General features: G+C 32.5%; 1 protein-coding gene across 1 annotated transcript; it reads left to right on the top strand.

The window, feature by feature from the left end:
* The first annotated feature begins 1,248 nt into the window (after nt 1–1,248).
* On the top strand, nt 1,249–5,297 carry LOC128244057 (GTP-binding protein REM 1-like). The gene is made up of 5 exons (XM_052962073.1): nt 1,249–1,325; nt 1,434–2,114; nt 3,245–3,333; nt 3,845–4,028; nt 5,008–5,297. The coding sequence occupies exons 2-5, from the start codon at nt 1,436–1,438 to the stop codon at nt 5,286–5,288; spliced, it is 1,233 nt and encodes a 410-aa protein (XP_052818033.1). The 5' UTR covers nt 1,249–1,325; nt 1,434–1,435; the 3' UTR covers nt 5,289–5,297.
* The last annotated feature ends 8,417 nt before the right edge of the window (nt 5,298–13,714 follow it).

Genomic DNA, 13,714 nt, shown 5'->3' with positions numbered 1-13,714 from the left:
AATAACTTTTTAATGAAGATACAATATAAACTTCAGTCAGATATTACCTAATGAAAACAAAGAAGAAGAAAACAACTACGTGTGCTTCATGATGGATTCGAACCTTAAAACCCTCGAAAAGATATGAAGTTCTGTGTTTAACAACATGGAATAAATATTAGAATTATTTTATTCGAAGGTTTTACTTGGGATGTGCTAGCTTTTAATACAAATTCAAATAAACATTTCGATAAAATGCATTTAACTAGACATGGATGGATGTGTTATACAATAATACAGAAGAATCATAACTATTAAACAAATTTATTCAAAAATGCTTATATTCACACAAAAAAACAGTGCAACAACTTCCTTTGATATATGCTACATTGTTATATTTAACGTGTATAAACAGTGTATTTTCCAAAAGTTCCAGAGGATGCTGTTTCTCCATATTTTCAAAAATTGCATTGTTCTAGTATATGCGTGGTTTTATTTTGTTGTTTGTACTATTTTTGTATCTTGTTCAGTTTATCTGTTCAACAATGGAGTATGAGAATATCAGCTAAAGAAACGAAACAGATGTTGTCGTTGACCCTCTGGATTGAGACACCAGTTATGTTAGTTTTGTTTTACCGCGAAGATATTTCTGGAGAAAATTGAATTAAGTATCAGTTTTTAGGTATTTAAACAAAAAGGGTTTTGGTCCTCTCGCATGTTTGGTCTGTGTATGTTGTTTATTCGTATTGTCTCTTTCTCTCTCTCCGTATCGTTTATGTTCTAGCGTTGTGCCTCTAAATAGCAATGTTTGAGTATTTTGCTTGTCCTTGTATTTTGATGGCAATACTGAGAAACCAGGCCTGTTTTTTATTCATAAAACAATCTCTTGAATAGTCTTAAGATCATTTCACTTCGTTACCATATATTCATTAAAACCGTGTATTGAATAAAGGGCCATATTTATACTGCATGCATACGGATGTATCGTATTTCGTTTATATATGATTTTCAACCACAATATGACACATTAATTTGCATAACATTTTAATGACAAATCCAAGTAAAATATAAGTTTGCTAATTTTCCACTCATGAACATCTTTCACATCCTAAACAACATTCATCTGCTATCTCGAGTATTGTGTATAAAAGCGATAAAACGTGCAATAATACTCAGCACCAAGTCGAACTGACTTGTCAAGAAAACCACGTGATCTCCAGAGAGCTGTAGAACATCTATACTTTCGATGCTGATCTGTCTGTTGGAATAAAGTCTTTGTTACGGCGCTACAACGAAGCTTTTATCGGAGAGGCTTCTAGTAGGAGTATCGATCTGAGAAATATCAGGTATACATTTTACTTGTAAGTGGTTAGAAGAGACATAAGATTGCCGTGTTTCCATGTGCGTTTTTTCACTTAATGATGCTGTAAATTGACTGAATGTATTGTTCATAGGAATGACAAAGAAAGCGATGAATGCAGATAAAAATGAGCGAAAACACAGTGTGCCTAAAATACGCCATGAAGTTTCAAACGACGTCAAAACAGACCACGAGGAGCGAACAGTTGCAGACAAAAACCAAAGAAAAATACAAATACTGGCATCGGAACAGGGTAGTCATAGCTCTTCCATATTAACACCAACAGCACATCATGGACGATCAAGCTCATTCCGTAGCCGACCCAGACCGAAACTGTTAAACGTTGACGGTGACCGACCAAGACGAAGCAGTTTACCATCACCTTCGGCGAACCTTCTCTCTGTATCTTTTGGCAATATTCCGAAACACAAGGAAACATCTGACGAACAGCCATTGCAAAGAGTAAGGTCATTTAAAACCACATCGAAAGGGGGCATTGTTAACAGAGGAGACTCTTTTAAACGGAGCTCTAATAGTATTAACTCAACCGGGAGTGCAATGCATAGCGAGCATGGGGGAGCTAGATCACATAACAACAGCAGACAACGAATTAACAGCACGCAATCCCGAGACAGTGATACCGCGGACAGTACGGGATCTTCTATGGATACAGTTATTCATAAAGTTGCCATGCTTGGAGACAAAGGAGTCGGAATAACGTCTTTGACCAATCAGTTTATGACATCGGAGTTTGTTGCATTTGAAACAGAGAACGGTAAGAAAATAATCGAAAATTATGTTTATAATTAAAACAAATATATAAGCAAATATTCAACATTATGATCTGTTAAGCTCTGCAATCAATATTTGCCGCCTAGGTCTTGTATCTGGCACTCATATGAGTTTTAGTTAATTGTCAATACGTCAACGATCAGGCTTAAAACACATGATTTTTCTTTATTGCTCATTCCATCGTTCCATTTGACTTCTAGTGAATAACACTTGAAATCTCATTGCAAACATTTCAACCGCGATGTATTTGATCTCGTCAAAGTAGGATACAATCACGCGTTTGTTAAAAACATAAAGAGTTTCCGGTGTTGTGTCAAATAGTTTTGAAATCCAAACTGATTCTGGAAATAAAAAGTAAGCTTGGAAATGTCAACGTTTTATGTTTATAGTGAAGAGCATTTCAATTAGGTATTCTCGTTTGAATCGGCCTATTTATACAGAGAAATGAGTTCTGGTATTTCCCCTCGTGATGCGTTTTATCTCCGGCTCTGCAAAATAACAAAAAAATAATAAAAGGTAATTATGAACAAGTTGAATATATGACATTTAATCGTTTGAGTGTGTAGAGTCAGTTCAACTGGTGCTTACTTTGGAATCGAACTATGTCATGAGTTGCGATTGAACAATAATCAGTGATATGTCCAATTTGACTTATTAACCTCATGTTCCTAAATCTAAAAGTTATCATGCATCTTCAGAAATAAACATATCATTCCGATCAAATGGTAATTCAGAGTATCCTTGTTAAAGTGTTTAATTTTATGAGAGCAACTTTGCAAAAGCTTTTCAAACGAATGTGAACGTGCGATAATATTTTATTTAAAATAGACAAAACGAAGAAAAAAACTGAACGTACTGATTGTAGACAAGTATTACCTGTGCAACATTTATACAAAAGAAATCTCAAGGTTTTACCTCGTTTTACTAAGAAAACATTTATCAGAAAAACACAATTCGCTTAACGAATTTAAGTCTTTCAGTTTGCTTGAATTAAGTCTGATATTTTTTATCGAATCAAACATCAGATCAAGTAAATTGCCCATGACTGCCTCTGTGCATACTAGTTAGTGTTAATGTACTTGTTTAATTACCAAGTATATATTCTTGTTTCAGATGACGATGAAACAGATCGTCACGTGACGGTTCTATTAAACTCCGAAGAGACAACACTAAAAATTGTTGACCGACCAATTAATTTAAAGGTAAAAAGACCAGGTTATTATCTACAATATTAATCCGCTTATGTGTATGAAATATTTTTTATACGTTTGTATGTTACTTTGATAACAGCTTTATTCTCATGAATTCCATACGAGCGGATAGAATAATTGCTTAGTATAGATTGTATCATTTCAAATTAAATATCCTTCTGGAAAATCATTTAATTTCCCGCATGCTATTCAAATGTCAAAGATCTAATATGCAGTAATTGTTATTTCTAAAAGGCATTAAATACGAAATGCTTTACAAATATTTTACAAAGTGAAATAACGGTTCACGTTGTACCGCACTTCAACAATGAAGAACGTATGTAGTTCTGTCCCTCACAAACAGATACTTTAGATACATGATTAGAGTTAGTTTGTTGATATTAATTCATACTTAATATCTTATAATTATTATAATTGGTACATTATTTTCAATTCAAACCCGATTTCTTGTATAGCAATAAGGCTTCAACAATTACCAACAATCACTATCTTCCATTTGCAGGAGATGTCCAGCCAATCGTTTGACGCATTTGCAGTTGTTTATTCAATCACAGATAGGGCGAGTTATCAGGCGGCTGTTGATATTTTGTACCTCATACGACATCAACTTGCAATTCAAGACAAACCTACTGTTCTAATCGCAAACAAAATCGACCTTGTGAGAAAAAGAAAAGTCACGAGAGAAGGTAATATCATGTTCTTCATATTGAAAGTTCACTTTGCCTCTTGCCTTGTTTCATTCCGGTATATTAAAACACACTTCATTAATCGATGTCTGTTTGATACCGAGGGCAAGTGATAAAGAGACAAACTGACATTGTTAATAGCTTTTAAGCTTTTGATGTTGCTCCACAATGTGTTTACGTTGCACACATGTTTTATTATGTAAAAGGAATGCATCATTATCACGAAGCAATCCACACGATCCACACAATGTTTGATTGGTCAATTTTTTTTGCTGTAATATTACGTATCGACCTTACACTCCGCTACGATCTTGTTACGACATCTATGAAAAAATTGATTTGATTTTCTGTTGTTTTTTTCGGAAGAAAATGTTTTATTAAAATGCAATTCTCCCAGTGTTCTCATCTTTATTCTTCAAACTGTTATGGTATATTTACATTCAGCCTAAACATTCTGGAAATACAATGCATTTTGAAAACACGCATAAGGTTTTGTCGCTGTTTCAATATGACGCTCAGATTGGATCAGTTTTACGTCATTTTAGCAATTATCAAACGAATATTTGATCACATTTTACCGAATGTTCATACTGTATGAGCAATGTAGTACACGCGTGCGCATTCCATGAATCGCGCTAGCAAGGAATTATGCATCATGGCGATCACTTATTATGAACACACGAAACAATGCGATAAATTCATAATGATTATTGTAACATTACTAACCGGTGTCGATATAAATTGGAACATAAGAGGAATGAAAAGAACATTTGGGATACTGTAATGCTTAAAACAAACCAATACATGAATATAATCTTAACAAATATATGTTCAATTGAGTGTTCAAAATCAAATCGTGTGCAATAATTTTTTTTTGGCAAATCAACAACTTATTGTATAACCTTGTGAATCCTGCTGCGTCGGGTTTTGCCATGTGTCAATGAAAATATACATGTACAAAATTGAACATACTTTTCAGAAGGAAGATCCGTAGCCAAGCAGTACACCTGTAAATACTGTGAAACATCAGCAGCTCTAAATCACCACGTAGATGAACTCCTGGTTGGAATACTGAGTCAAATCCGCCTGCACAAGACCCCGGGACTACAAAAGGATCCGCCCAACTTTGATGTTAGGCCAAGCCAAAACAAGGTTGCCAAATGTTCCATGCCTGGACCAAAACGCTTGCTTAATTTCATATTTCGTAAAAAGACAATGCAACCCTCTTGCCATGAATGTGAAAATCTATTTACATTATAGTTCATTGTCTTTAACACAGTGTTTCGAAATTTTCTACGTTTTGATACTTATTTTAACTATTTTCTCTACAGATTGGTGCTTGTGAAGATGAAAACTGCATACTGTTCATACTAAAATAAAATTTATGTTTAATAAATTATGTTAAATTATTTCTTATATATACTTTTTTCACGGCTTGCATGATATTGTTAACAAATCCGCTTAATGTTTGGATTAATAACATACCATATGATTTACATGTCCATAGGCTTAAATTACAATTTGTGTACACAGATTTTAATAAAGATCAATAATTTATGTTAATTCATGCTTACTTATTGCAATCCGTTAAGTGATGTTGAGTGATTTTTTTTTGAAGTTTTGGTTATTTAAGTATCAATGAGCAAATGCCGAGCAAAATTGGATTTCATTTGACATTTTGAAGCAAGCTGGCTTCTCATGAGATATGAAACCTGGTATTCAATTGTTAACCATAAGATAATAGTTGATGAAAAATGCTAATGAATACACCTTTGTTAATGTAAACGAGCGCAGCTTTTGATGTTCGTTTTTTTTTCCTACACCATATGATGTATCCTAATGAAATTAATTAAATCCTGACTTAAGGCGGATGTGACATATGCTCTATAAATTGTTTCACCTATTTAAAGTGTCCATATCATCACCATTGATGGCATCTGTTAAGTTCACAGACAATACTAAAGCATTTCAATATTGACCAGATGACAAACATTGCAATAAATATTGCTAGAGAAGACAAGATATGCAGTGTGAGATCAGTAAACTATCCTAAAAAACCTTTCCTAAATGATTTCCTCTAAATTGATAAGTGCTGTTACCTCGAGAAGCATTTCACTAGACTATCTTAGAAACACACATAACAATTCCAACACTTGTGTTTGTTTACTGTTTACATCCAATGCATAGAAGGAGCATTCCTCTAAGCACTTTTGGAAAAAATATATATCGCATGAGTGATATTTGGTCCAAACCTGATCTCCTCCTGGTGAACTTAGTAACGTATTGTACGATACCACCAACATCATTGCCAAATAAATCAATATAATGGCATTATTATATTTTCATAAGTTTTCTGTCACTGTTTCTTCACATTTGATATTAAACGGAAATCAGCCTTAAACGTCTAGGTATTTTTTGACGGCAGGTCAAAGCCTCGAATCACATTATTTAATAAAATTAAATCCTTAACGGCGAATCACACATCCAAATGGACATTATTCATTCTTTGCTGCAGTTCAAAGTTAAACTTTTTTGTATTTAGTATGTTTGCACTGAAAAAGCCGTATTTAAACAATTTGTCGATTTGTGACACATGAAGCACGGAAACTTTCGACGTTTCTATGATTGTTTTCTGGTGAAGTTATTTCAATTAGTTTTGATAATGTAAGCAACACGCAGGTTTACATGATAAAGACTTAAATATTTGACTTGGCGAATTTAGTACTTGATATCATTTTAAATGGCTATTTTATACAGATTCTATTTGACATTTTTTGTTACACAAAAAATCCAATGCGTTAAATTGATTCAACTAGAAGTTTTAATCTTGGATTCAAGAAGACCCCGGGAGAGCTCTAACTTTTCCCACGGACACATGTTATAAGATGAGGTGTTAGACGAGCTTCCTGGATCTCAGTCTTATTAAATGAAAAACAATCAAATTTGTCTTTGCATATTTGCAATTTTGCTATCTGATAGAACATCCAGCAACGCAAATCCAAAAAGTTTATCTTTTATAAAACTCCTTGAAAGAAGTCTCTTTGATGACATACTAATCTACACTTAATAAGGACGTAGTTTTCTCGCGTTGAAGAGACAATTAGTGACACAAATGAACAACAACCTGTCTTCGGGAAGTGATTTCATATTAGATATCCTTTACAGAATTAACCCCAAGTCACCTTTTGGTGTCAAGTGCTTTTTCTATATAATGATGTTTTTTTAAAGGAACTACATTTCAATTGCGTCTTACACATCCTTGTTAAAACATATACACTATTATATACCAAAAATACCACAGAATGACATTTTTGATTAATTAAAGCTTTGTGTTATGAGAAGATTGCAGTTAACTGCTGACAACTCTTTCTTCTGATATATTGTTCATACGTAAAGTTGATTTTTTTTCTACAAAATATTGCTCCATTGAATAGAATGTTATCATCACACATATTTATAACATAATCATCTTCATCGACGTTATCACAGTTTTTTTTTTGAACGTTTCCGTTGATAGATTGTTTCGAGACATGTATATTTGAACAAACATTTTAATACCATATCATAATAATTCAGCAAACACATTTCTTCCTTTGTATGAGTTTGAGATATGTTTGGGCTTTTATCGCTTTCCCCAGCTGTAATTACATTCCTTTACAAGCAATTTGGCCTAAACTGTATTGACATCATATCTTTCCCGTAGAGTAAAATATTCGTTTCCCATGACCCAGGATAAAATGTGCCAGATTAATGTACCTTTGATTATCATAAGACTTCTGCTGACTATATCTTAGCTAATACATAATTTACGACAATGTCTAGAGCAAGTGAATGATATTCTTCGGATAATGGCTATTCTATCAAAACGTTTAAGACCAATACGAACTTGTGTCTGTCATAATTGTCAGCAACGCTCAAGATATTATTAAAACCTCATGGGGTAACATGAAAACCTTAGAACGAATCATGCCTACAGTAAAGGTGCTATTTTCTTCCAAGTATAGTTTGGTTAAAACACCATTCAAGTGCTATTTTTTTTTTAAATTTAGCACGGGTTTCTTTAGCAGATGATGTTTGTCTCATTCGGTTTACTGGCTTTCATCACTTAAAACAACACCAGGACTGTGTATTAACCTATTGAAATACTTGCAAATAATGATTTTCCTGAGGAATAGACTCATGTGTTAACACTTCAACGCTTTAAACAACTTTTACCAAATTGAATCAGTGGAAATGGCCGTGCACTAAATGATGAAAACAAGACCTGTGTAACCTTAAATTTTCACACCAGTTAATGTTGTCATAAATTCTATCGTTGTTTTTTTATCTAAATAAAACTGTTAACCGAGGATAGCATGTGTTATAGCATCAACGGGATTTATTAAGGGCTACAGTAAACGTATAACACAACGGGAGAAAAAAACAATAAACGAAAACAACAACAACTATTACAGATTACTTACAGACAATAAAATGCCATTATGTAGGGTGTGTATGCGGTTTGTCTAGAAAATAGAGATTACTTTAAATTTCAGCTACAAAAGTATGACGAAAAAGTTAAATTATTCTAGAGCATTAACCGATTGTACGTTAAAGTATTGAATGTGTGTCATGGAAACTATAGATTGATTTATTCGAAAGGCTGAAGGCTATCCGAAAACGCATGTGTCTGATATCGAAATGGAAATGCTGTTTTTATAAGGCACATTGATGTTTATATTAGTTTTAATTTATTGATCAGACGGATAAAATATTCCGATATAATTTTATTTCTCATAATTAATAAGCGTGTCATATTCGCATGAAATGAGCTTTGTAAAATGATGTTTTTTTCACATTTGCTTTCAATCAATTTATCCTCGTATAAATCTCGTATAAATTTAAAGATACGTTTTTCAATAAATAAGAATAATACAAACAACGCATCAGATAAATATTTAAATTCATTCTAGAATATTGAAAATGCCAATGGTCTAATTGGTCGGAACACTAGCTCTTTGGAAGATATCATTCTCAACAATATCTGATGTGAATATCCTTTGTCTTGCTGAGTAGATTAAAGGAACGAATTACATTATTCATGTAAATGAAACAAAAGAATTATCTGAGACAATCAACCATACTGGTATGAAAAAATATTGATATAATGTTTTTCCATCAATACAAGTGTTAATGCGGCGCATTGTAATGCTAGAACGACAAAAACTGTAAATGACAATCCCCATCTCTATGTCAGTGAATCCATTTACGACTACATTGTTTAAACCAAACACAGATACATGTATATAAGGGCAGCGCAGACATATATGAATTATTTGAGCCTTATATGATAAGAAAAAAATAATACAAACAAACAGAATTCTTGTTAATTTAATGTTTATAGTGACAAACCACGAAAGAAAATATACGCTTAATAACACGGCACATTTATGGTAAGACACGAACATAATAAGACATAAAAATATGTATTCTGCATAACAATTACTTTTTAGACATCAAAATACAGTGTACACTTCTGCAATATAATAAATCGAAGAACAATAAGATTCTAATATATTATTGAATGGAATTTCCTTAACCTTTGTAATAAAAGGTTGAACTCTAAATGTTTTCGAGGAATTCGTTCATGGGTTAAATGCTTAAGACGTTTCATTTGAAACATAAATTCTACATCTCTTTCATATTTTGCATCATTAAACGAAAGACAAATACATACATTATTAAGTATGCATGAAGCTTTTCCAATACGGCTTTTTCTAATCAATCATCAAAACAACAGTACAATGAAAGTCGTCCTTCGCCCGCCTCCTCTTGGTATTGTCAAGAACACAAGAACAAATAGAAGGAAAGGTGTATACTAGAGCCGACACATAACACATTGTCAGCATTTTTGTACCATTGGAATGAAGTGAATACCATTTAAAAATGTTTATATTCTCCAAGCTGCTTTTATCAAACGATCATCACGTGATGGTGTTGTTTTAAAGAGTCAATTTTTGAACATTCGATCGAAACATTTGATGCAAATGCACAAAACTACAAAGAATTAAATGGCTTATATTGTACATTTAAAGACTGATACAAAAACATTTTACTACTCCTACTGTCGACAATGTATTAATTAAAGCTGAGTAATTTGAAAATAAATCAATAAATAGTTAAAAATTATATTTTATTAAAACATTGTTACAAAAGTTCCAGTATACATTTATTGAAAATTTAGTATATAAAAAGGTAGGCATTGTGTCTTACTATTTGCAGTGACAAAAATGCGCTAATGTGTGAATGAACAGTTTAGGATGGGAGTGGTCTAGCGGTGTAGGTATCAAACAGAAGTCTTCAACATTGTCTCATTTCTGGTTTCGACCAAGGAAACGGACTCAAGGGGGATTCTTTAAGTTTACAGGCTTCCTCAAATTCAGCTTAAGTATAAACTACTATTCTGCTGTCACACACATAATTCAGTCACTATTCCATTAAAATTTATCTTAAACCGTATACATCATTAATGACACAGCATTGTCGATGGATGCCCAATTATTAGTGATAACGTTAGACCACAGAGGCGTACACACTCAAAATGACTTGATTTAATTTTGATACGAGACAACCAATCTATTGTAGCCTTTGAAGTGGGTCTGTTGAAAGGTAAAAAAGGTCAAAAGAAAATGTAATAGCCTGTGTATCGAATAATTCCTGTGATAATTTTGTCCTTAAATCAACATTCTGTATAGCAAACAACTAAACTAAGTGTCTGTGCAAGTGACGGAGACAGACTAACATTGATTATGATTTTTCCACTATATATGATGCATTTAAAAGAATGTCTTGTAATCAAGAAACCAATTATAGAAATACGACTTATCGGTGATGTATTCGGCTACGACAATTTAACTACCAGCGATGATAGCTTTCTATCTTGATACCTGTCTTTCCATATATTTAATTTCTATCAAGGAGTTTCCTCGTTTTGCTGTCGCATTTTTGTAGTTTGGATTATAGTTGATATGTGAGATAATATTGAAATAATAATATGAATTATTTGATCTTTGTGGAAAACGACAATGTTATGCAATTTACTTCTTTGATTAATTCAATGTTACTTTGTACATACAAAATGGTAATACTAGCATTATCAGAGAGGTAAATTTCCAGGAAAGAAAATATTTTCTACGACATATAAAAAAATCTAACAGGTAATAGCTATTGAGAAGCATTCATGTGTGGTTTGAAATTAAAAGAATGACGTATAAGAACATTTAGTATTTCAATCTCAGAAAAGAGAATTACTATGGAATACTGAGCATCTATGATGTTTTGAAATAATGAAACAAAGAATGGTTGTGAGGAAACATTCCCTGTTAAGTATCAAATTAAAGAATGAACCTCTTGAATCCCTTTTAGTGTAAAAAAGTTGTCAAATTACGTTCAAAGATAGGATTGGGACTGTCCGGGTGAGTACATGTTTTGATATAACTTAGGACAAAGTAAGGACATTTCGTTATTGTTCAAAACATTGCCTTCATAAAGTCCATAATAAGAGTATCATTGTACAGACAGGACATTAACTGGAACATAATGATCGATTTGTGCTACTGAGTTGCCTTCAATTGGTTGTCGTAACAAGAATGAGTTTCGAATTCCATATACGAATGTTAAAGTTAGAGATCTGCAAATGACTCTTAAAATCTATTTTGCCGGAAAATTAAACAGAAACGAACAAAACGAAGTTAAAATTATTCAAGATAATACACAAGACTGTTGATGGTTTCTGGATTAGTTATATTATTCCAACGTGAAATGTCTCTGTTGACAAGAAACAGGAAGAGTATGATTCATTTAAAGGTCAGAAAACTTGAGGCTGCCATTTGTTGTATTTTTACATTATTATGAATAAGTTATGACGTTACTGCTTATTTTGCAAGACGACCTTTAACAATGAATGGAAACATTACATATTGTTTTCATTTATGAATTCTTACAAATAAGTAGACAACAGTCTTCTTTTCAGATTTTTTTTCGTCTTTAATTTAAAGACAACAATTTAATGTGCCTCTTGCCATGTGGTGGTCTATGCATCTAATTTAGTGTATGTATTGTTTGATTCTTGATCCTCGTGCTTAATTGTCATTGTATCAAGTATGTGTACTAAATGTTTTTACGCTGTCAAATATGTCATTGGTATTGTTAATATGGTAAGCTATGAATGTTTTAAATGATACACCACAAAGACATGAACAATGAATAAAACATGGTAGCTTTTAAAATTCTCACGCATATTATGTTACCTTCATTGTTTTTTTCAACGACTGGAAAACCAGTATAAGTTTACCACGTGATAAATTGCGTCATAAATGCTACCTCGGAAGACAATAATTTGCTTTGAATGAAGACTTTAAACAAATATTTCTTCACTAATCCGTCACTATTTAAAATAAAACACTGCGCAGTCAACACCGCTTACGGAGCTCCGCCTTCGGTCTTCTTTTAGTTTTTTAAACACTACGACAAGCCTTTCATAATACTGCCGTCTGACGGAGCACTGTCAAAACATTATTTTGAAAATAGGTTTGTCGAAGTGTTTGATGAAACTAGTCACCATACTGCGGTACCTGACAATCCTTGATAAACAATCATAGTTTTAACTATATATATATAATATGTACTGTGTTGTTTGTGGGGTTTGGTGCTGTTGTTCCATGTTTCTGGTTTATGCTTGTTTGTTCTTATGTGCTATGTCCTTGGTGTTGACCCCCTGCAATTAAAAGGGGTTAATGTTTAAACTTTCGACTACTTTGCGTGTTTCTGTAGTTGTCCATATACATATTAAAATTCCAAAACAGTGCAAAATATCAAAATGTGATTTTGCTGTTTAAAACGTGAAATGATAATATTTTCTGCAAAACCCTAGTATACTTATACGCGTAGCATTATAAAACAAAACAAAACTACTTCATCAGACTACTACATGTTAACACCAAAACCATTTTTTATGTTTTGTGTGCTTCATGCGTCACAAACGAAAAATTATTAATTATATACTTGTCTTTGGCAATCGGATTTATATTTAATCTAGCTTATTATATTTAGACAATAAACTAAATGCAAAATAACTATGAAAAGCCCAGGAAGAAGGAATACAATGAGACGCTTTATCCTTGTTGATGACTGTGGGATCTGTATGTCATCATTCTTGCTAAAAAGGGAAAACAATTTCGTTATAACTGTCTTTTATTAAATCAGATGTAAATAGAGGATTAGATATTTCGACAGAAATTTACCATGAAGATTAAAGTTTATATCGTTTTAATATCAAACGTGAAGAAGTAGTGATGTGAATATGATCATGCCATTATATTCAATCATTTGGCAGGTATTGGGATGTTTCGTTCAATATGTTGATTAAGTTCAGAAGGATTTCTAAAGATTTTGTCCTAATTACCCCTTGCAAAATTACTATTACTATGCAAAAAAAATGCAAAACATTTCAGTGAACTTTTTGTCGATCGTTATCATAAAACAAAATAAGTTTTACTCTTGGCGTATCTTACAATGACATTTGCAATCTATGTTGTAGATGTCAACTAGCCAATACAATGTTAAAGTGCAATGTACTTTTTGAAACTGTTTAGTAATATAACAATTTTAACGTATTGGTTTACAATAGCATAAGTTTCATATTCTTT

This window comes from Mya arenaria, chromosome 8 (genome assembly GCF_026914265.1).
Source record: "Mya arenaria isolate MELC-2E11 chromosome 8, ASM2691426v1".
In the NCBI taxonomy this organism is placed as follows: Eukaryota; Metazoa; Mollusca; class Bivalvia; order Myida; family Myidae; genus Mya; species Mya arenaria.
This window is presented reverse-complemented; position numbering and strand designations above follow the sequence as displayed.